The sequence below is a fragment of the Neolamprologus brichardi genome, chromosome 2, assembly GCF_056152115.1.
Source record: "Neolamprologus brichardi isolate AB-2024 chromosome 2, ASM5615211v1, whole genome shotgun sequence".
Classification (NCBI taxonomy): Eukaryota; Metazoa; Chordata; class Actinopteri; order Cichliformes; family Cichlidae; genus Neolamprologus; species Neolamprologus brichardi.
This window is the reverse complement of record NC_142105.1, coordinates 34,458,874-34,479,529: the sequence shown is the minus strand read 5'-3', so window position 1 is coordinate 34,479,529 and position 20,656 is coordinate 34,458,874. Positions and strand designations below refer to the sequence as shown.

At 43.0% G+C, this 20,656-nt stretch overlaps 3 protein-coding genes across 7 annotated transcripts in view; 2 read left to right on the top strand and 1 right to left on the bottom strand.

Moving 5' to 3' along the window:
* Positions 1 to 2,810, top strand: part of atp8a1 (ATPase phospholipid transporting 8A1) — a 109,728-nt gene extending 106,918 nt beyond the window's left edge. For all 4 annotated transcript variants that reach the window (XM_087851791.1, XM_087851789.1, XM_087851792.1 and 1 more), the window contains one exon: positions 415 to 2,810. In XM_087851791.1, the coding sequence (XP_087707917.1) occupies positions 415 to 512 (98 nt within the window). In that variant the 3' untranslated portion in view covers positions 513 to 2,810. The remainder of the gene's footprint in view (positions 1 to 414) is intronic.
* A 999-nt stretch (positions 2,811 to 3,809) lies between these two features.
* shisa3 (shisa family member 3) lies at positions 3,810 to 7,805 on the bottom strand. The gene is made up of 2 exons (XM_006803235.3): positions 7,179 to 7,805; positions 3,810 to 5,859 (listed from the first exon to the last, which is right to left on the bottom strand). The coding sequence occupies exons 1-2, from the start codon at positions 7,447 to 7,449 to the stop codon at positions 5,276 to 5,278; spliced, it is 855 nt and encodes a 284-aa protein (XP_006803298.2). The 5' UTR covers positions 7,450 to 7,805; the 3' UTR covers positions 3,810 to 5,275.
* Positions 7,806 to 7,926: 121 nt separating this feature from the next.
* On the top strand, positions 7,927 to 18,762 carry bend4 (BEN domain containing 4). Of its 2 annotated transcripts, none has more exons than XM_035913109.2 (7): positions 7,927 to 8,022; positions 8,759 to 9,511; positions 12,833 to 13,405; positions 14,125 to 14,216; positions 14,371 to 14,397; positions 14,481 to 14,721; positions 16,806 to 18,762. In XM_035913109.2, exons 2-7 carry the CDS (start codon positions 9,058 to 9,060, stop codon positions 17,036 to 17,038), a joined length of 1,620 nt encoding a protein of 539 aa, XP_035769002.2. In that variant the 5' UTR covers positions 7,927 to 8,022; positions 8,759 to 9,057; the 3' UTR covers positions 17,039 to 18,762. The 2 variants fall into 2 exon arrangements, with proteins under 2 accessions (XP_035769002.2, XP_035769001.2); XM_035913108.2 differs by having other exon boundaries at positions 14,125 to 14,276.
* The last annotated feature ends 1,894 nt before the right edge of the window (positions 18,763 to 20,656 follow it).

The following is a 20,656-nucleotide window of genomic DNA, read 5'->3' as shown; positions in this document are numbered from 1 at the left end:
ATATCTCTTTGCCAACCGTTTCCCTTAGCAACTGCCAATACCTTCTAGCAACCACTTGCCAACCAGTCAGGGAACTGTCTGTCAGGTTACACCAAGTAGTTTCTAGGTGTGCTTATGTAGCCAGTTTCCATGGCGCAGGAGAGTTGATTTTCTTTCATTTGTTTTGTTATCAGATTGATAAAAGCAGCATCTTCATCAGGATCTAACATCACTTTAGCCAAGCTAACAGTGCAGATGTGAGACCTGCACTGATTTTCAGCAAGAAAGCAACCATGAGCATATTTCCCAAATGTTAAGACTTTAGATTTTGTTTATTCTGTTGATTCATGTCTCATATGTGTTTTTATGTGTATTTGATCTGTGCAGCCTTTGTTTGTATTATATAATATATAATTATATTCGTTATGTTCACAGACGGCTACGCCTTCTCTCAAGATGAGAACGGAGTGGTGTCTCAGTCTGAGGTCATCCGAGCGTACGACACCACCAAGCAGAGGACCAACACGTGGTGAGGCGTCGGCCTTCTCGTTCACGGCCGGCCCGCTCGGAGCCACGGCGGCCGTTTCCAGTGGCGATATTTGAAGCTTGACGGGGAGAAGCGGCGGTGTGTGCCTCCGGCGCTGAGGGGAAGGGGGGGTTTGGAAAGAGGCAGAAGAAAGGGACATTGTGTAGTCTTTGGAAAAAAGGGATTTAAAAGAAAAAAACAAGGAACAAAAGGAGTCACGTTCACTATCAGCTGTAGTTGTGTGTCGCGCAGACATGATATGAGCACTGTGCTTTCTTAGCCGTCTGACGTTCTTCACTGTTCTCGTTTGTCTCCTTCTGTTGATTTGAGAAACGACGGCTTTTAGCACCGAGCCAAACGTCCTAAAAGCTAAAAACCATTTTAGTAAATCGAAATCAAACACTGGGCAGCGACTGGTTTCAGACGCTTCGAACTCGTGAAAGATTGCCAAAGAGCAGTCGTGTATACAATCGTCCAAGTACTCGTGAATTTGAGAAAACCGTCGAACCAAATGTAATGAAACTCCTGTGTGTGTCCAGCGCGACACATCAGAGCAGATGTTTGTAACATGTTCCTTTTGTGTTTGCACTCGAGGAAGCACCTGTTGTGTGAAGCCTTACATTTTATTACGCCTTTTCTTTCCGTCGCTTTCTTTTCGAATGCGTTTTATACATATGTAGATACTGTGCCTCGTTTTGACCATTTCTTTATGTTTTTCTGAAGACGTTGCCTCCTGCAACCTGCCGTAGTCCTGTGTCCACCGTTTTCGCAGCAGACGTATTGCTCTCGACTTAAAATTGCATTCCACGCATCCGCTCCCGTTTCAACGATCACAACGGTGCCTACATCAAACGGTCCCTCTTAGAAGAAGACGATCGCGTAGACCAGTGCTCCACACACACACTTACTGTCTCCCACCACAGTGTTGCACTCCTACAATGTGAAACTACAGATGTGTTCCTGCAGAGGTGAAGAGGAGGCTCTCTGGTGGGTTGAAGCTTACGGTGGCAGCAGTGATTCCCTTCAGATGGAGATTTTACCCTCTAATATAAGTGCCATTAGCTTACGGGAGAGAGAGAGAGATTAGCCAGGAAACTCCACGACAGTATCAGAACTGCTCTGTCTCTATACTTATTTTGTGGATTTGTATTTTTATATTGGAGACGTATGAATTTTGCATCGAGCGGCTTTGTAATGAATCGTCTGTAACGTTTGTTTTTTCTTCCTCTGATGAACTGGCGGGGTCGATTAGACGAGGAAACGGAGCTTTCTTAATGTCTTGTTATTATTAATATTAATATTGTTACAGCTTGATTTATTTATAATTGACTAATGTCTGTGTGATTGCTTTCTTCTCCCTATGGGAGATCAGATTTCTGATGGTGCGAGTGTGTGTATACGTGTGTTTTTGCTTGCATGTGCATGTGCCGTATGAGTGTGTGTGTGTGTGTGTGTGTGTGTGTGTACCTCTACTGTGGATCATTTCTGTGTATGCACTGCATGTCTGTGTCCTCTATGAAAGGCTGGAGGTTTCCTGCACCTCAGGCCTCCTGGTGTGTTTCTTTTGTTGTATATTTGTGCGCGTGTGTGTAGTGACGCTTGCTCAAGTTGTCCGTCTGCACGACTCCAGGTATAGCTGTGGTGTACTAACGTGTGCCGATGCATGGCCTGTATGGGAACGCGAGGCTGCCGGCGCGTTGGCGGTCGAACGCTCGACCTCGACTGTGAGTTTGTGACGCACCGCTGCTTCGACAGGAGATGTTTGCACAACGCACTCGATGTACCTTTCCAGTGTGGATATCTGGTCTTTTCTGGTTTCGGTACGATTTCTTTTGAGTGTACACGTTTGTGACCTTTCTTTCCACGCCGTGTTCCTCCTGCTTTACAGGAAAGCTCGTTTGTGTTTCTGATTATTTTCTCTGCTGGTCTTTGGCGTGAAAACTTGATCGGCTGTCATCTTGTCAGCAGAACGTCGTCGTCGTTGTGGAAGGTTCGGACTTTTGCTTTCTTCTCTTTTTCTTTTTCCCAGAAAACATCAAACACGTCGTTGTCTGTGAAGGTCGTGGGCTGCATGAATGGAAAACAAACTGTTCTCCGAGTGTTAACCGTACTACTTTAACTCTCCCTCAAGTGTTGATCACTTTACTAAAGCGGAAACAAAAAAAGGCGCACCTTTTAACTTTTCTTTTCCTTTCTGTCTTTCTGTTCGATGATTGTTCTGCATGTTGGGACTGCAAACTTATAAGTGTTGTCTTTACTGCCACGAAGGACTACTGAAATAAACTTTACAATCACTGACGAACAATGTGAACGTCTGTTATTGCTTTTGTGTTATTTGCACATTTGTAATCAGCGTGTGTGGCGACAAACGGAGAGAAAATCCAAACAGGAAAAGGAGGGACGGCCATCGGCCCGCGAGCACGACAAACAGATTATATCAATAGACTTCTCATTTGTTATGATTGCGGGTTTACTCGAACTCCTCGTCTGATCCCACTCAGGCTAAGCCCTGTTTGGCTTTTCAGATTCTTATTGTTATAATCAAGTCCAAAAACTTCATTAGTTGATTGACAGAACTTTTCTTTATACATAAACACGAACAATTCTCTGGTTACAGCTTCTAAATGTGGGTTTATTATTGTAAACTGTAACACGATATCGTTGGGTTTTGCACGATGATCATTGGAAGCGTTTTAAGACGCCGGCCTTCATTTCTATGACTGGTTGCTTTGCTGTTTGCAGATATTTTACAGACTGAAAACAAATAAATAAAACATTAGTGTGGGGAGATTAGGTAATGAAATAAACACCGGCTACATCTGAACTATAATTACTTTTTCAAGTTGGAGAGTGAAAGCTTTTGTTGTTGATGAGGTGACAGCTGTGGTTACTGGTGGCAGCAAGTGTGATTTTATTACATCCAGAAGAAGCTTTTTGAGCAGCTGCATCGACATCAGGATTTAATTACCTGAGAGTCTTGAAGTCCTAAGGCCCCGTATTTCTATTCTTGGACTCTACTAGACTCTACTTTACATGTTTCATTGTTTAAAATGATCTTTATTTACCTTATACTGGAGGGTAACCCCTCAGTTTACACTACTGAAAGCCAGTTTTCTTCTTCGAGCAGCAGGTGGGTCGGGATGCTGCCGACTGGAGATGCCAATATTAACCCTTTAAAGCCTGAAGCGTGAAATAAATGCCAAGAAATTCAAATCTTTTGAAGATGGAGTGTTTATTAAACCCTCATTATTTTAAATTAATTAAAATACTTTGAATATATTACTGTTAATTGTGATTTATTGCTTATAAACGTATTGTACAGTTAAAGGATTAAGAAAATCAACTCTCACAACATCATACAGAGCCGGGGATGACTTGTAGATGCTTGGACACGTTTAATGGCAATATGTGTAATTTAACTGTATTTGTGGTGTGTCTGTTAAAAATATAGCAAAGCAATCTACAGAAGTCTGGTGGTTTAAAACAAAAGTCCAGGCCCTGAGAACAGATACAAAACTTGAATTGTTCTAAAATCCACACGATTGTTTTAAATAAAAACATTCACTGTGTGGAGTATTGGGTTCCTACCTTCAAGGATAACTTGGAAAAGAAGTTGGAAACTTTTCTGAGCCTGGCAGAAACAGAGGATTCGATGTATCCAAAAGGTTTAGGAAATATCAGGAAAACATGTTCGCGACTTCTGTTTTCCTTTCATAAGCAGAAGGTGATACAGAGGTTTGAACTGACAGCAGCGAGTTCAGACGACAGGATGGAGGCAACGCTCCGACAGACGTTATTTATGAGAGCTGTGTTCTGTGATAAAAAACGGATACCTGAACGCAGCAGCAAACATCCTGCAGCCGAACAGCTTTCGGGTTTCGTGACAAACCGGTTGCCAAGTGTGTTTCACAGTCAGGTAGGCGGCTAACAGAGCAGTCTTTGTGGAGGCTTCATCATACCTGCTGGTGCAACCTAAACCTCTGTTTCTGGGCTGAGTTGTTTTTAACACTGTGACCACGCCATGCTCATTGAGCACTGACAATGGCTGATCTCAGCGCCGCATTCCTGCTGTGAAGTCTGGCGCGAGAATGAGCGACAGGTAGGGAGATGATGTGCTGGCCTGACCTCTCCGGTTTCCTTTTTGTCTCAGTGATGATGATGATGATGAAGCGCCGTCTTTCTGGACAAAACTGTTGCTTAATGAGCTTCACATCAAACAGCACACAAGTTACTATGAGACAACATTTATTTGCTGAAGTTTAATCAATCAATCAGAAGAGCTGTAAATCTTTTATATAACAACATTTCCTCCAAAATAAAACGTCTCTCATTCACAAGTCCTTCCGATTGTCAGAAAAAGGAATTCTCTGGTTTCCCAAGTCTATTATACCTCTGTTAATGCTTAGCAGAATCTGGTGACGCCAACATCTGTTTTCCAGGAAGATCGCTGAAACATTTCCATCTTGAAACATCAACAAATGGAAACCATGGAGATCTGTTCAAAGTAAAAGTGCATACATTTTACAAACGGTGTCCGATCTGCTGATGTGTCCTGTGCTGCAGACGGGGAAGTACCTCGGGCTGGTCGACCACAGCAGCTCTGTCACGCTTTGTGCCTACCCTCCAGCAACTCGCTCTGCGGCCAATTGGCCGGGCCTCATGCATAGCTTCTCTGGCACCAGCCTTGTCTGGCGTGTTTCTGTCTGTGACAGGTCGCATCCTGCCCACTAAAAATTGTGTAATCCTCTATTTCCCGTGCTGAGAGCCCTGTCAGCTCTGTCCAAAGTCAGCGAAGCCCTTGGTTGCCGTGAAGGCGTCAGGCTGCAGAGGGAAGAAGTACTGCTGGGGGAGAAGGAAGCTGGTGTTCTGGGATGAGTGAGTGGCCATCGGGGGCTGATGGAGCTGCAACTGGGCGTGGGATGAAGGCAGCGGGTGCTGGATCCCTCCTGCCATGGGTGCTGGTGGGGATGTGTAGGGGGGAGGTGGAAGAAGAGTCTGTGGGGTCTGGGTGGGAGTGGAGGCTGACGATGAGACGGTGGCTGATACCAGGCAGCCGTGCTGCTGCCCCTGACCTCCGAGAGAAAACCTCCGCATGGAGCTTCCTCCTCCGGCTGAACTGGAGCTGGTGGTGGCCGTGCTGGATTGCCGCGATGGCGCTCGCAGGCTTGGGGGAGCCGTGGTAAGGATCATGGGGATGGTTTCCCCCTGGCAGCTGCGTAAAGAGAAGCGAATGGGCTGCTGGGTCGGCTGCTTGGGCCTGAGACACGTGCAGCAGTAGACGGCCACCAGTGAGCCAACTATGATGAAGGCGATGAAGATGCTCCCCACCATCAGGAAGGGCACGTAGATGGGCTCTGTGGGGAAGGAAACACAGATCTGTAATATTAAACCATTTATCAATCATTTCATCAGTGATATCAGCTCATTTGGGTTTAATACAACTTACTATGACATGTGCACACACCAGCCTCAAAATGTTTGAGGAAATAAAGTCAGCAACTCCATCACAAAGTTCTTATACGTTTAAAATAAAGTCTCACCTTGTGATAAACTGAGAATGACCTGTGTAGCTGTTAATAGTGGGAAAAAAATGTGCTAAACATTTCTAATCACGACATTTCTTTTAGGTTACGAACAAACAAAAGTCACATTCCTGCTGAAAACATCTCAGGTTACGCTTCATGAAGCCTTTTCACCAAAGAAATCCACATCAGTGTTTATTTATTTTTAAATGGGAAAACTGGGAAATTGTGAGCATACGATCCACTCAATTAAAGGCTTATGAGCTTATCCGTTGGGGAAATTTAAAGAAAACTGATGAAACCTCCCCCAACAGTCGGTCAGTCTAGCACTCAAACGCCTCATAAAGAAGCCACAGAAAGGACTCGCATCTCCTAATGTTGTGATTACTTTCGTTTAGAAATTAGTGAGCTGTCGAAGCTAATGTGCTTTATTTCTGGGCAGCATAATAGAGCTGTCTGTGTGAGACTGTTAGACTCTTCAAAACATTCCTGGACTGCAAACCTGCCGCTTGATCAAATTTCCGACTAATTTCTGCTCACAAGTTTTTGACAGGAATTTGTTTAAAGAGGTTTTAGTGGAGTGAGTGGCGGGTGGGTCATCAAAAACGTGTCCAGGTTTCCACTTTGCACTGATAATAATTTGGAGCGTGATGGAAACTGAAGGAGCTGGATAAGAGCAGGTGGAAGCTGGAGCCTCAGGCGGATTAAGGATGTAAACTTCATATAAGAAAGCTGCGGTGGAAAAAGGTTTTACAAACGCATTTTATACTCATTTCATATTTGAAATTCATATCAAGTTCGTTGGGAATGCTCTCAGAGTGCATTCGTGTCCTTCAGCAAAGGCGCTGAACCTCTGCTGCTCTGTGCTGTCTTAATTGTTCAGCTGACCTCTGACCTCTCTAGGAGGATCCGCTATAACTTAAATAGGCGAGTCCTCCTCACAGCGTCTCCGTGTTTACCTTTTAAACACTACAGGCTTAAATAAAGTAAACTGAGAGTTTAGTCATGTGTGTTTTTCTCCATTCAGCTAATTAAACTCTAATAAATTTGGATTTTTCTGACGTCTTGCTTAAATTACGCACATGACGAAGACCCGAGGAAATCGACGCCACAATCTTGGACCTAAATTAGCTTAAAATCAGTGAACCTACGCGCTGCAAACTCGGTGTTATCCACCTCCCTGTCGTTGGTGCAGATGCCCTGGTCCAGCCGTGCGTCCGCTGCGGCGCAGCAGTAGCGCAGCGCGCAGGAGCCGCAGCAAACTGTGGCGTCCATGGTGTCAAAATCCTCCGGACACTGGAAACCCTCGTGATAATTTCCATTTGAGTCCAGCCACCCGTGGCAGTACTCCCCCTGAGCATCCGATATCCGGAGATTCCAGGTCAGATATCCCAGCAGCAGGCAGTTCAACAGGCGCGCCATCCCGACGAGCCGCTGGGGTTCACGCTCCCTGCGTCCGGTGGGCTTCAGCTCAGAGCCTCCGAGTTTACACACTTTTCATTTGTGTTAATTCACCGAAAAAGAAACTAAACGACTGGATCCTAGGACGTAAAGTTAGGTCACCGTCATCTTCCCAGAATCGCTCTCAGTCTGCAGCGGCTCAAAGAGGGGAAATCCTTAATTGAAAGCTCTCCGTGTTTCTTTTAAAAATCTCATGACGGAACTTCACTCTCATCAAACGGCTTAAATCACCAGCTGATGCTCAACAACTTGCTTTGGAGTTTCGCTCCAACCGCTCCCGTAACGCGCCTGTGAGTTAACGTGTGAGCAGAAGTTGTGCGCCCACCTCACTGCAGTTTTGCTGTTTTTGTGGTTGGGGTTGGGGATGTGGGGGGGGGGGCTAAGCGCGCACGCAACCTCTATTAACCGGACGTTGGGGATCACGTGGTGCAGAGGGAGCCCGGCGTGACTCTAAACGCTTTCATTCCAATAAAGCCGCTCAAATAACGCGCACGAGCTGGGCCGCGCGTGTCTAACTCTGCGGCTTTAAAACAGGTGAACACGGAAATTCAGCTTTGCTCGTCATCATTTTGTGTTGTAGTGCTACACTTTATTATTCTATTTATCTATTCTATTCTATTCTACACACACGATCGTTTATTGTTGTTCCAGCAGCTTCTCGCAGCTGCCGAGCCTCACTCGTGTTATCATTCACCTCACGTGTAATTTTCACGACCATGTTCGTCCTGCTGTTGTTTCATGTTAGACAGAAGTAAGAAGTTTCCGTTAAAAGCAGAGAAAACAGGTCCGTCTATTAAAACCCGTTAAAAGGTGTCGAGGCGGCGCCCCCGCGTGGCGCTGCGAACTTTTAGCCCCGTGGGCTGTTGGACAGCTGCTGGCCCGCCTGTGACGGACAGGTGAAGGGACTAAACGATCACAGACACGTGATTTTTCCCACAGTGAGTAGGTGTGCGGCTGGCAGCGCCCTTCAGGTTACCTGTTTATTGTGATCACCCGTGGACCGTGATTGGGCCAATAATGCTTTCTTTACGTTCTCATTGATCAAACTCATCGTTTTTATTTGTCAGTAATTTTCCATGTAAATGTTAAAAACAACACTTTGATCTTCTCCTTTGGACTGTGTGATTTTTGCCCTCAGGTTCGCTTATGTGTGGAAACATTTTCCGTCCATTTGCGCTTTGAGCTCAGTAGCAAAATGGCCTCTGCCTTTTCTTCCTCTCTCCATTCTGTTTCATTATTTATTTATTTCTCTCTCTCTTTTAATTTTCAGATTGTAGGCTAACTGCTACAGCGCCCCGTTGTTCTCGCTGAGGATGTTGGCTACAAAAGGAGGCAGGCAGTGGCGCACAAGTCCCGCCTGTATTTCCCTCTGGAGGAGTCTCGGTATCGGCGCCCCCGACTGGGGATTGGAGCGGCGACTTGTCAGTAAATTAGCCCACCCTTCACATAGTGTTTGTGAGGGAAAGCGAGACAGTGACGGTCTGATCCCTCGCTTATCAGCTGCCTGTCACACCAGCGCGCTACGATACCGACCCGCAGCCATCCGCCGCGCTGTGACACCTGGCCGGTATGGAGGGAGAGATGCAGCCCGCAGATGAAGGGCCGTGCGCCCCGAAGATGTGCCGACAGCAGCGGGGTCCGTACAGCACCCTAAAAACCTTCCAGAGCAAGCGCTCTGCGGGCAAGTCGCGCTTTGACCGGTCCGCTGTGGTCGAGATGCCCCTGTTCGGAGACGGGCATCATTTCACTTTTCACCCAGAACAGCCTCATCCTTTCCAGCCGCACCATCATCAGCAACAGCGTCCGCAGCAGCTCCACCAACCCGGCGTTTCTATCAGCAGCAGCCAGCAGCATCACCAGACGACTCAGCAGCAGCAGCGTTTCCCATGTGAGACCAGGCCCAGCAGCAGGGTTCCGACATCCACCTCAGCGGCAGCATCTCTCGGCAGCCAGCAGCGGCACGCCAGCAGCGGCGGAGCAGAGCCCAGGTTTTCTCCGGACTGCACCTACGGTATCAGCACAGGTGGGTTTAAACTTGTGGCACAGAGTCACTTCTCTTAACGTCCAGGATATTCACACTTTTACCATCGTTGCCTCCAGATTAGTGAAACGCTAGAACAGTTTCTTTCTTTTGGTTCCTTTTAGATGAAACCGTGCAAAGCTGCCAGAGTCAATAAACTTAAGTGTTGCAGGCAAAAAGCCAACATGTCTTTTGTTTGTCTCGCATCACCTGAGCTTCATGTTTTTGTTCCGTTTCTTGCTCCTGTCAGCAGTGATTGATTTGCTGTTGTGATGAGAGCAGTCATGATTGAATCTCATGTGTGCATGTGCTAAAAACGACACCGCGTAATTGTCTGCCTGTGTGTGTGTGTGTGTGTGCATGAAGGGCTCTCTGTCTCCTGTTGTAACATTGTTCCCTGCTCATTTTCTTCTCAGCTGCTGTTCATTAGAGGGGTGCACAGGAAGAAATGTGTTCCCCATGTGGAGGGCGGGTCCATGGGAACAGCATTAAGATGAAAGCAATGAACCTAACCCCGGCATTACCACGATTAAATATTAGACATCTCATCCCTTAATCAGATAATAATCTCGTTATCACTGCTGGCAGCAAAGACTCAATTTGCTGCTGCTTATTGTTGCTTTGGAGACAATCAAGTGCTCAGCCAGAGCTCCGGTCTCACTGCAAGCCCTGTTTTAACTAACTTAGACGTGAAATGGCCAATTTGTGCATCAGGTAGGGCACATTTCACTTTTAAGTGATCGTTTATCTTTGACCAGCTCGCATCTATGAAACCTCTTTGTTGTTTGCATCTATTTTGGCGTGCACATGATCCTGAGATCACTAATGAAACAGTCACATAAACTGTTTTCCCTGCTCGAGTGAATCAGCCTATAATACACAAGATGTATCGTCCAATCAGAGCTAAAGCGTGCCATGCATTTCTTGCTGATAATGACACATCAAAGCTTCTATCTACACCACAGAACAACTTAATGTTCCTCTTATGGCTCGGAAAAGAAGAAACTTGATGTCCTTTCTTTCACCGGAGGGCCTGGGATCCAGCAATCAGTTCAGCACACAATAACACAAATTGCATTGAAAAGCCTCTCCCAAAGAGTTGTGATTAAAATAAATGGGTCTCATAAATTTTCCCTCTGCCGACCGTGTTGTTTTTAATGAAATTTTATGAGACTCTCAGCTCGCAGTGCCACGCAATTGGTGAGAGGAGGAGACGAGAGTGGGGGCGGGGGTGCACGGCGAAGGCGAATGATATCAGATACATCTCGACGGGTAAACAGAGACGGCACGCATATTAATAAATGCGACACATCTGCGCCAGGCTGATAGACACGTCTGAGCGAGTGGCAACGCAGCGATGGCCGCCTAGAATTCATTTTGTCTGTGTGTGTGTGTGTGTGTGTGTGTGTGTGTGTGTGTGAGAGGCCAGTGCACTCATAATCATTACATAGAGGTGTGTGAGATCATCTCATTGAGACGTGCCCAGACTACCAGGGAAACCATCACTGAGGCTGTTTCTGGACAATAGCTCCGCGCTCATTTTGAGAAACTGTGACTTTCGAGTTTATTGACATCTGAATAAATCTGTATAATCAAGCTGACATTTCCATGAACAGAGGAGCCAAGTGTCTGCTGCTCTAATGCAACACTTTGCCTCAATAAGATGTGGCAGAGAGTAAAGAGAGCAGAGAGTAAAGGCAGGCAGAAAGAGTCCAAACTACAAACCCGATGCACACAATCACTCACACTGTTGCTGCAGCAGCTCAGAGCGTTCTGTTTCAGCACTGCTGAAAAGTACAACATGTTTCATCAAGAACCTCAAATCTGATTTGCTTTACAAGCGAGGGTTCGTGCTTCAATGCATTTCAGAACTTGGACGTCTGTCAGCAGAAGTTATTGGTTACTAAAAACAAACTGGAGATTAAACCAGCGGCTTAACACAGCACGTCGCTTTAGCTGAGGCATCTGTCCTGATTTAGGTTTCTATGCAATCCAAGCAAAACCATTTCCCTCTAAACACCTTAGTGTTGTGGATGTATTAGTTACATCCACCAATTTGGAGACGCAGATGCAAAGTAAAACAATATAGATATACTTATGTTCTTCTTATTGCATCAGGTAGAAGCATCCCCATTCTGACAGCTGACCTTTTAAAACCTTCTAGATTAGATGTCATCTACTCAGCTGCCTGTAGTTTGTCTTTCAGGCGTTTATGTTTCCTGCACCCAGGCAGAGCCTGTATAGGTGACAGCAGAGTGAAGATGTAAGATTTAAAGTAGCAAACACAGAGCTCGCTATAACAAGGAGAGGTGATCAAATCTGCAAGAAGGTCAGATTCCTCTTAAACTGAGGCATAAAAATGCTTTGTTTAAAATCTTACTAAGAGAAGTGAAATCACAGAAATCTGTGCTCGCGCTGCGAGTTATTCTGTCCTGGCTCTGCTTTTCTTGCACTTTGACCTTAGATTTAAACTTAAGGTCCTGCAGAAATGAAATAACACTCATCGATTTCCTTTACGTTTGAACAAAATGCAGGTGCATCCTGGACAGGTCACAACACAGAGCGAACCCACAGAGAGAGGCAATCGTTCACACGCACATTCAATCTGCAATCACTAGTTAAGCAAACAAGCATGTCTCTGGAAAGAAAGCAGAGAAATCCCACGCACGCAGCGATGGTGCTAACCTCTAACTGTGCTGCCCTGGACAGACAAAACCCTTCTTTAAAAAATAAAAAACTCGGATGTCAGCCTCCGATTTATGTTCCAGCTCATGAACTGTAAAAGCAGCCGTACAAAAAGAGAAGTACTAATGCTGCACGTCACACCGTACGTGACATTACTAGATGGTTCACATTTCAGAGGGTTTTACAGTTGTAGCTTTTCAAGGTGTTTTAATAATTGCAGCACTTAAACTGTTTAGTCCACTGTCGTCACGCAGCGTTTGATACAGGAAATGTAATGTGTGGTATGAGTGGTGGGCATGTGTGTGTCCTGAAGGATTACTGCTGCTAGTAGCCACAAAGAAATTATTTCAAGCCTCAAACTCCTCGAGGACTTGTCTGCAGCTTCTGAGCTTATCACTATTCTCAGCAGTGACCTGAGTTTGCTCACTTGTCCTGAAACCCTGTCACTTCAGGACTATCTGTCTGTTAACTGATTGCATTGGTTAGTCAGCAGGGCGCATGTGAAAAAGCCAAAAGCTCCAGCGATTCTTATAAATGGACGTTTAGGGTAATGTTTGCTTGAGTGACTCTGCAAACACAAGCAGCTCATCTTAAACCCAACGACTGACTGCTAATGTGACTGTCTGTTGTCTGCTTCAGAGAACCGGCTCATCTTAGATGCCTTCGCCCAGCAGTGCAGCCGAGTCCTCAGCCTGCTCAACAACGGGCGTCTCCTGGAGCCCTCCTCCTCCTCCTCCATCACCTCTAACATTAAGCTGGAAGACGGGCCAGGGGACACTCAGGGGCTTCACTGCTCCTCACAGGGGAAGTCTAAATCTGAGGAGAGCTCTTCCACCACAGACCCTGAGGAGGAGGCTCAACAAAGCCATTTGAACCAACACCAGACCTCTGCAGTTCTCCGCATCTTCACAGACTCCCTACAGAACTATCTGCTCTCAGGACCTCAGCAGCAGCAACATCTGTCTGCTAGTCTGGAGGACGAGCAGTGCCCGGCACCTGAGTCTGCTTCAGGAGCGTCTCCTCCAAGACACAACCTGGGAGGATGGGGCTCCCCGACCCCATCAGAATCATACGGCCACCCCTCGTCCACACTGCCTGAGGAAGAGGAGGAGGAGGAGAACTGCTGTCCTCGCTGCCTGGAGCTAGAGCAGGAGGTGTTGTCTCTGCAGCAGGAGAACGAGGAGCTCCGCAACAAGCTGGAGAACATCCCAGGTGCAGTAAAAACAGCAGGACGCAGTGATGACTGCTTTAATCCTCACTCAGCTGGGGATGGCAAACCTCTTCATCCCACAAATCGTTTTTTTATATGCTGCCATCTGACTTTTGATTTCACGTGCACGGCATTAATCGGTACCGATCATACACATCAAAGCTTGTTATCGAGGGCTTCTGGGTAGTTGGTTTGCTTTATACTCTCATCACTCATATACACGTAACATGCAGAACATTTGTGCTGACATCATCACTGATTCTAATATAAACATTTAAATTCAAACCCACACGTGTCGTCTTTCTTACAGCGTTTACATGAGTGTTTGTTTTCATCTGTGAAACACACTGAGCACTAAATGTGCTTGTGAGGTCAACACATTATTAGGAAGTGCTTCATTCGTTTTCTTCCTCATGCTTTTGCGATCTAAATGCATCCCACAGTTGTGTTCAAAGCGTCTATTTTTGTTACCTTGTCTGCTCCCAAAGCACTCGGAGCTCCCTGTTGTCACGCTAGCCCAGTTTGCACTAAAACAACTTATTTTAACTGCACATAAAATCTGTGTACAGTGTCTGATCGTGAAAAATGAGGTTGTAAAGATTTGTTAAAAAGGAAGAAAACAGCAGGTATCAGTGTTTAAATGCAGCAGATGGGTTGTTTCTGTGCTCTGCTGCGATTGTGACACCGAGCTTCTATTTCTGGTTCGCTTGTTTTTGCACAGTTCCCTGTCAAAATGTTCTTGACTACTTCAAGACTGTTCTCGAGTTCCACAACCAGCTGGCCCAGCCGATGCCAGAGGAGCAGCTCACAGAGGTGAGGAAGCCGCCGCCTCTTCATTATTCAGAGCAGATGTCATCAGTAGCATATCTTAAGGTGGGAAATATCACATCAGGTCAGCAGTGCATTAGAAACGTCTTCATGCTGATAACTGTGAAGTGATGTGAGATTAAAAGCTCTGTCTATACAGGAAGAAGAGCGGCAAACAGTCTTTGAGGTTTGTGTTTTAACTTCTTGTTTTTTAATTACATGATAGAAATGTCATGGAAGCAACATCTTTAGTCCTCCTCCTCCTCACAGGGCAGCAAACAGCTGCTGGAGAACTATCCGCTCTTCATCACGAATAAGCAGTGGGACGAAGCTGTCAACTCCTCTAAGAAAGATGGCAGACGGCTGCTGCGCTATCTGATTCGCTACGTCTTCACCACAGATGAGCTCAAGTTCTCCTGTGGTTTAGGCAAAAGGAAGCGGTCGGTCCACTCAGGAGAGGCGGGCCTGGAAAGACGACCGCTCAACCCTGTGAAAGTCAGCTGCCTCAGAGGTAAAACTACAAAACATGTTTTAAATAGGAGGAAAACATTTCAGGTTATTACTGGTTAAATACTGAAGATGTGGCCAGTTTCTATTTATGGGTCTATTTGCTCAAAAAGTCTTTTTACAAATTGCTTCACTGAAGGCTTGAATCAAGTGTGTGAAATATCCTGAGACCTTTATTGACACAGTCGTATGACTCCCATGTTAATCTTTTAATGATTAAATATGGTATTAGTGTTGCTTGATTGCCATAAGTGGCGTTCTCATTAGAGTGCTCCACTTCTTTAACCCACTGACAGACCTTAACAGCAGCAGCAGCAGCTATCTACAGTCTGAGATCTGATACATATGGGGTTTGTGGTCATGTGATTTAGATTATAGCAGCTTAAATTAAAGTTGTCTTAACTCCGGTTGCTAGGCAAAACCAGGAAAGTTTATGTGCGTTGCTATTTACATCTTACATGCATCCAGACAGCATTCAGATCACATTTTGCTCTGGATTTAGTTTTAATGGATAAACGTGTCCTTGTCCTCATGTTTGCCTTGTGACCGTGTGGATGGTGGAACCTTTACACATGGGTTTGCTTTTCCTAAACGCTGTCCCGTACGTTCATTTTGCCACATATGGACTCCAATCAAGGTTAATTAGCCCCTTAACTCGTTGCCTTTTTAATTAGACCTGAAAAAACATCATCGGTGAAGCTCAAAGCTGCGAGGACTAAACGAGCAACTGTGGGAGAAATTTGAAATTTGAATTTTCTGCACTCATTTATTACTGTATACAACATTTTATGTGACCGCAGTGAAGCACAATGATGATATATCCATTCAGTCGAAATAGACTTTTGAACATTGAGTTGAAATCTATACAGCTGTGTGGTAGAGGGGCTTCTATCTGCTTATCTTAGAGCCACAGCAAAGAGTCAGACTACGTGTAAATGAAAGATTTCAGTTTATGCTTTTAGTAAGTTTGCAAAAAAGAAACTTAAAACACATTTTTGTGTCTTTTTGGTTATTTGAGAAAAGACTAATGGGAGAAAGTGGGCAGTTGTACCCATTTAATATTCAATACAGTGGCTTGGGTCTAAACATTTTATTTAATAGACGGACAGATAGTATTTTACAAAATAAAATACATCTCTGGATATGAAACAAACTCATGATGGTGTAAATAAATATTTATACGTTTCAAAGGGAATAGGTAGAAGTCTAACACTTACTGTTATAAAAGCAACCAAACAGAAAACTGAGCTTTATACAAGCTACCGTCTTTCTCATGGCTATAGTTAGTGTTACAATAATAATGGAGCAACAGCTAGATGAGCAATATTCCCTGAATGAAGCAGAAAAACCAAACGACTTATTTACCGATTTAAGTCTATAAGAGTTTTTTTGTTCTGTTTTACTCTTGTATGGTATTAAAACTAATGTAAATATTTAATTTTTAATACAGTTGATTTGTGGCTTCCAGCATAGTTTCATATTTATTATCAACCATGGAAATTTAATTAGAATTATAATTTTTAAATTCAATATTATTTATCATAATCATCTCACTGCTATAGATCCAGCAGTTTCCAAATATCATATATTTAGTTTTACTTAAGTTAAATATTAATTTGTTATTATCAACCCAGGTTTTTAATTTATTTAATTTTTACATCCTGAAGTTGTCAGAAGTCATCACCACAGCACATTAACCTGTTATCTGTTGTTTGTAATGTTCTTCTAGTTTTACGCATATTATTCATACAAAATGAACTTCAGTGGTCCTCACACAGCTCCCTGAGGAACGCCACGTCGCAGTTTTAAATTGTGAGTCGATATCAGTCAATCATCAGTTAATCAGATTTCCATTCAAGATATCAAAAGATTGAACTTTTTTGGTTATTTCCTTCCTCTTTGGAGCTGAAAGAGACCACCCAAACACCACCCAAACACCACCCACACACCACCCAAACACCACCCAATAAGCCCAGGATGTCCTCTGTTTAGTACGTCCTGTCTTAGTAAGGTAGCTCAAATAAGTTGAAAGATACAGACTAAAAAAATTAAATAAAAATAAATTTTTTAAATTGCTAATCTTGCCAGAGTTTATCCGGATGCACTGTGCCTCAAACCCAGACTGGTGGATGCCCTCTGAGGAGCAGATCAACAAAGTGTTCAGCGACGCCGTCGGGCACGCTCGTCAGGGCCGAGCAGTCGGCACCTTTCTGGGCAGCAGCGGCAGCAGCACCAGCAGCCTGTACATGGACGGCTTCGACGGACATCTTTCACAGGATGAACTGTATTTAAAAAGCTGCCAGAACGGTCAGTCGGATTGAAGTTCAAGGAGAAATGAAAGACAAACGCCTGAAATGTAGCTGTACAACAACATATCCCAAAACTCTGACCTTATCCTGTCACTTCACACAGTGAAGAAAACATTCCAGAAGACGTTGAACATATAACAGTCCTCCTTTTCAAATAGTTTTATAGTTTCCCCATTTTTATACCTGAACCCTTTGTTTAGTGAAAATTGGACTCTTGGTGGTTTTAAAAGAACAGGTTGAGTCTTCCATGTGCTCCTTTGTTATAGTTTGAGCAGGTACATCACTGCCAGTGGAAAGAAGTCACTTCAAGGAGGCTGATTTTTCTTTTCTTTGTTTGTTTACAATCTACATTTAGAGTTCATATGGAAGTTATTTATGTTAATGACCCAGTTAGAGACTTCTATTATGTACCATTGACACCACTTATAAACGTTACCATGGAAAGTAGCACTTAATATATCTTTTTTGTCACTGGTGAAGCACCTTTACTTGCAGCCCTTCAACAGGAGTGCCTCTGAGAAGATCGTGTTTTGTTATTTGTAGTTTTGCACTTTGAATCTCTTTATTTTTCCCTCATGTAAACTGATCCTGATGCATCAAGTTTTATTTAATGGAAGGAAAAGTGCATTTAAAAAGAAAAAAGTTTGTGAATTGTCTTTGAATCCAGCCTGCTTTGGCTGGAAAATGTTCCAATCAATGCTGCGTTGCTCCTAATCTTCATGTTAGGAAGAATATCGCAAATTAATCAAAAGCACTATATTGGAAAAAAAATTGAAAAAGTCAGTTTGGTTTTGACCCAACTTCCATTTTTGGCTTGTAAGAATTCCTCACGTCTGCAAAGGACACATGACATGAGTTACTGTGTGTAGCAGTGATATAATACTGATGTTTTTTCCACATAATAAACAAAAATTGCAGATTTAAGGAAAAAATGGAAGCCTGGGAAACGTTAATCAGTCTGTATCTTTTTATTTGAATGTTTTTACATCAATGTTTTTTTTCCTTTGCATTCTGAAAATTTGGAATTCAGCTAAAAGAGAATTTGCAGTATTTCGCGAGCATTCCCTTATTACAGTGTTGCCGTACTCAAAGCGTTTCCTGTCAGCATTGATCAAGACATTTGGTTTAAGGCAGCTGCCATATAATAATGCCTTAAACTCGTTTGGAGACCACCACAGTGTAAAGTGTTAAAGATGTGTGTCAGAAATCCTGTAATGTGTTTGTGTGTCGTTCTAAAGTTTCTTTAAACGTCAATCCAAGTGGAAAAAATGTCGTTTTCCTGCAGCTTCTCCAATTTGCACCTTTAAGTGTCTTACTGTAGGCAAGGCAATCCTAAAGTGAGAGGTCCACGTGCAGGACTCAACCATTTTTATTCTTTTGTGCTTATCTGACGCTCATTGACTTCACCTCACGACACTGTTTTCTGCGTTTGAATGTACCAGATTTCTTAGGTCAGTCGCCAAGTTGACAGTGCTGTGTAAATGTGTAATATAAAGTACAGTTATTGTGTGAGGTGTCTTTGAAATACCACTTCTCCCTCTTTAAAAAGCCAAGTAGAAAAGTGCCACAGAAACCTTAAAGCAGTCGGATTCTGTTGTTGTTGCTGTTCTGGATGTGAGCGTCGGTTTGTATTTACTCCTTTACCCTCAAAGTGGCTGTTATCAACACTGTGAAACATCAGTTGGGTTTTTACAGAAATACTTTCTGTTGTTTTTTATTTATAATAAATAAAATAATACCTGAATCCTATCTCTCTATGAAATAGTATCTTTGAGTGAGTGAGTGAGTGAGTGATGTTTTATTGATTAGCATTCAAATATCTCAGTGAAGACAGAACAAAGATTTACCACAAAGCAAGAAAGCATGAGACAAGGCTAATCAAAAGGTATTGGCTGAAGCATTTGCTTATTACGCCAACCCTTTTAACAAAAGATCTTTTTGCATGCAGCTCCTGTACACAGGGCTCGAAGCAAAGAATAAAACAAAGCAAAAACAAAACAAACAAACAAACAAGAAAAACAAAACAAAACAAAAAAAACTTTCCACCTTAGATAAGTAACTACATCAAAGCAAAAGAATCAAGAGTTGTTTTGTTGTTGTTTTTTTTGCTCTTTTCATTCTTGATATATATATTTTTCTAATACTCTATTTTTAAACATATCTTTAAACAAGGAAAATGAACTACACCTTTTTAAATCACTGTCATGACTATTCCACAGGTTAACTCCTCTAACAGAAACACATCTCTGCTTTATATTTGTCCTTATCTTGTTTTTTTTAAAGAAATCTGTTCCCCTTAAGTCATATTGACTCTCTCTGACTTTGAACAGCTTCTGAGTACTGGGGCAAAGCAAGTTATTTTGTGCTTTATACATTATCTGTGCCATTTTATATTCAACTAAATCATAAAATTTCAGGGTATTCAGATTAATAAACAAAATGTTAGTTGGTTCTATATAGTTTGATTTGTTTATAATTCTTATAGCTCTTTTTTGTAACTTGAAAATAGGAAGAGTGTTCGTTTTATATGCATTAGCCCATATCTCCAGACAGTAAGTCATATATGGAAGCAACAGAGTACAATAGAGTGTGTATAATGATTTTTTATTCAGGACATGCTTTGTTTTATAGAGAATAGCAATGGTTTTTGACATTTTTGTTTTCACATGGTTTATATGAGACTTCCAACTCAGCTTATCATCAATTATCACTCCAAGAAATTTATTTTCGTACACTCTTTCAATTTCAATTCCATTAACCCTGATTTTAGATACATTTTTCATTTGTCTAGTGCCAAAAATAATCAATTTTGTTTTCTTTATATTTAATGATAACTTATTTACATCTTTGTGACATTAAAGTTTGTCAAATCCATTTTCTAATATAGTGATCCATCTGCTAGATTAATACTGTGTGTACAGGTGACTTGCCTTTTGTGCCGGCTGGGATCTTGGCAAGAAAAGCAAACGTTATACATTTAATCCATTCACAGGTCATTGCACTGAACCAAAGCAACAAAGAAGGAGACTAAGAGCATTCATCTTCAGCATTAACTTCTTATGTCCTGCCAATCATAGATCTGTCATTGACAGCTATTGTTAACAAATGTTAATGTTAACCACAGAACTAATTATAAACCAGCTGGTACATAATTTACATAAATTATCCTAAAAAATGTTGAAAGCATTATAAATGTTTGACATTAGTATTTTTCATATGTGGGTCAGAGACTGTAAAACTTATTAGGCAGGCTGCTTTTTACTGAATGAATAATAGAAACACCTGTTACTGTCCCACTCCTTAAACTATAACACTACATCATATTTTATATCTTAATTTTATGAATCGGCAGTGTAATTAGCTGTAATATATGTGTAGTAGAAGAAAAGGTGCATAATTCAGATGAGGGATGAAATAGAAATGTTTAAACAAGCCACACAATCCTGTGGGAGATACAGAAATACAAAACTTCAGGGACGTCATGAAGATGATTTGGCTGAAAGGGAGTCGCTCTGACTGTCCCGCTTGAAAACATACAAAAAACAAAGAGTACATGCGCACAATCGAGTATTCTTGGTAAGCTTAAAAACATCATCATAGCTAATCTGAAGAAAAAGAGGATGATAGGAT

Excerpts from the sequence above, each read along its gene's own strand:
- shisa3 (XM_006803235.3), bottom strand. The coding sequence starts at position 7,449 with ATGGCGCGCCTGTTGAACTGCCTGCTGCTGGGATATCTGACCTGGAAT. Across the intron at positions 5,860-7,178 it reads TAACACCGAGTTTGCAGCGC|AGCCCATCTACGTGCCCTTC; the intron begins GTAGGTTCACTG and ends CCTTCCCCACAG.
- bend4 (XM_035913108.2), top strand. The coding sequence starts at position 9,058 with ATGGAGGGAGAGATGCAGCCCGCAGATGAAGGGCCGTGCGCCCCGAAG. Across the intron at positions 13,406-14,124 it reads CAAGCTGGAGAACATCCCAG|TTCCCTGTCAAAATGTTCTT; the intron begins GTGCAGTAAAAA and ends GTTTTTGCACAG. Across the intron at positions 14,398-14,480 it reads AGCGGCAAACAGTCTTTGAG|GGCAGCAAACAGCTGCTGGA; the intron begins GTTTGTGTTTTA and ends TCCTCCTCACAG.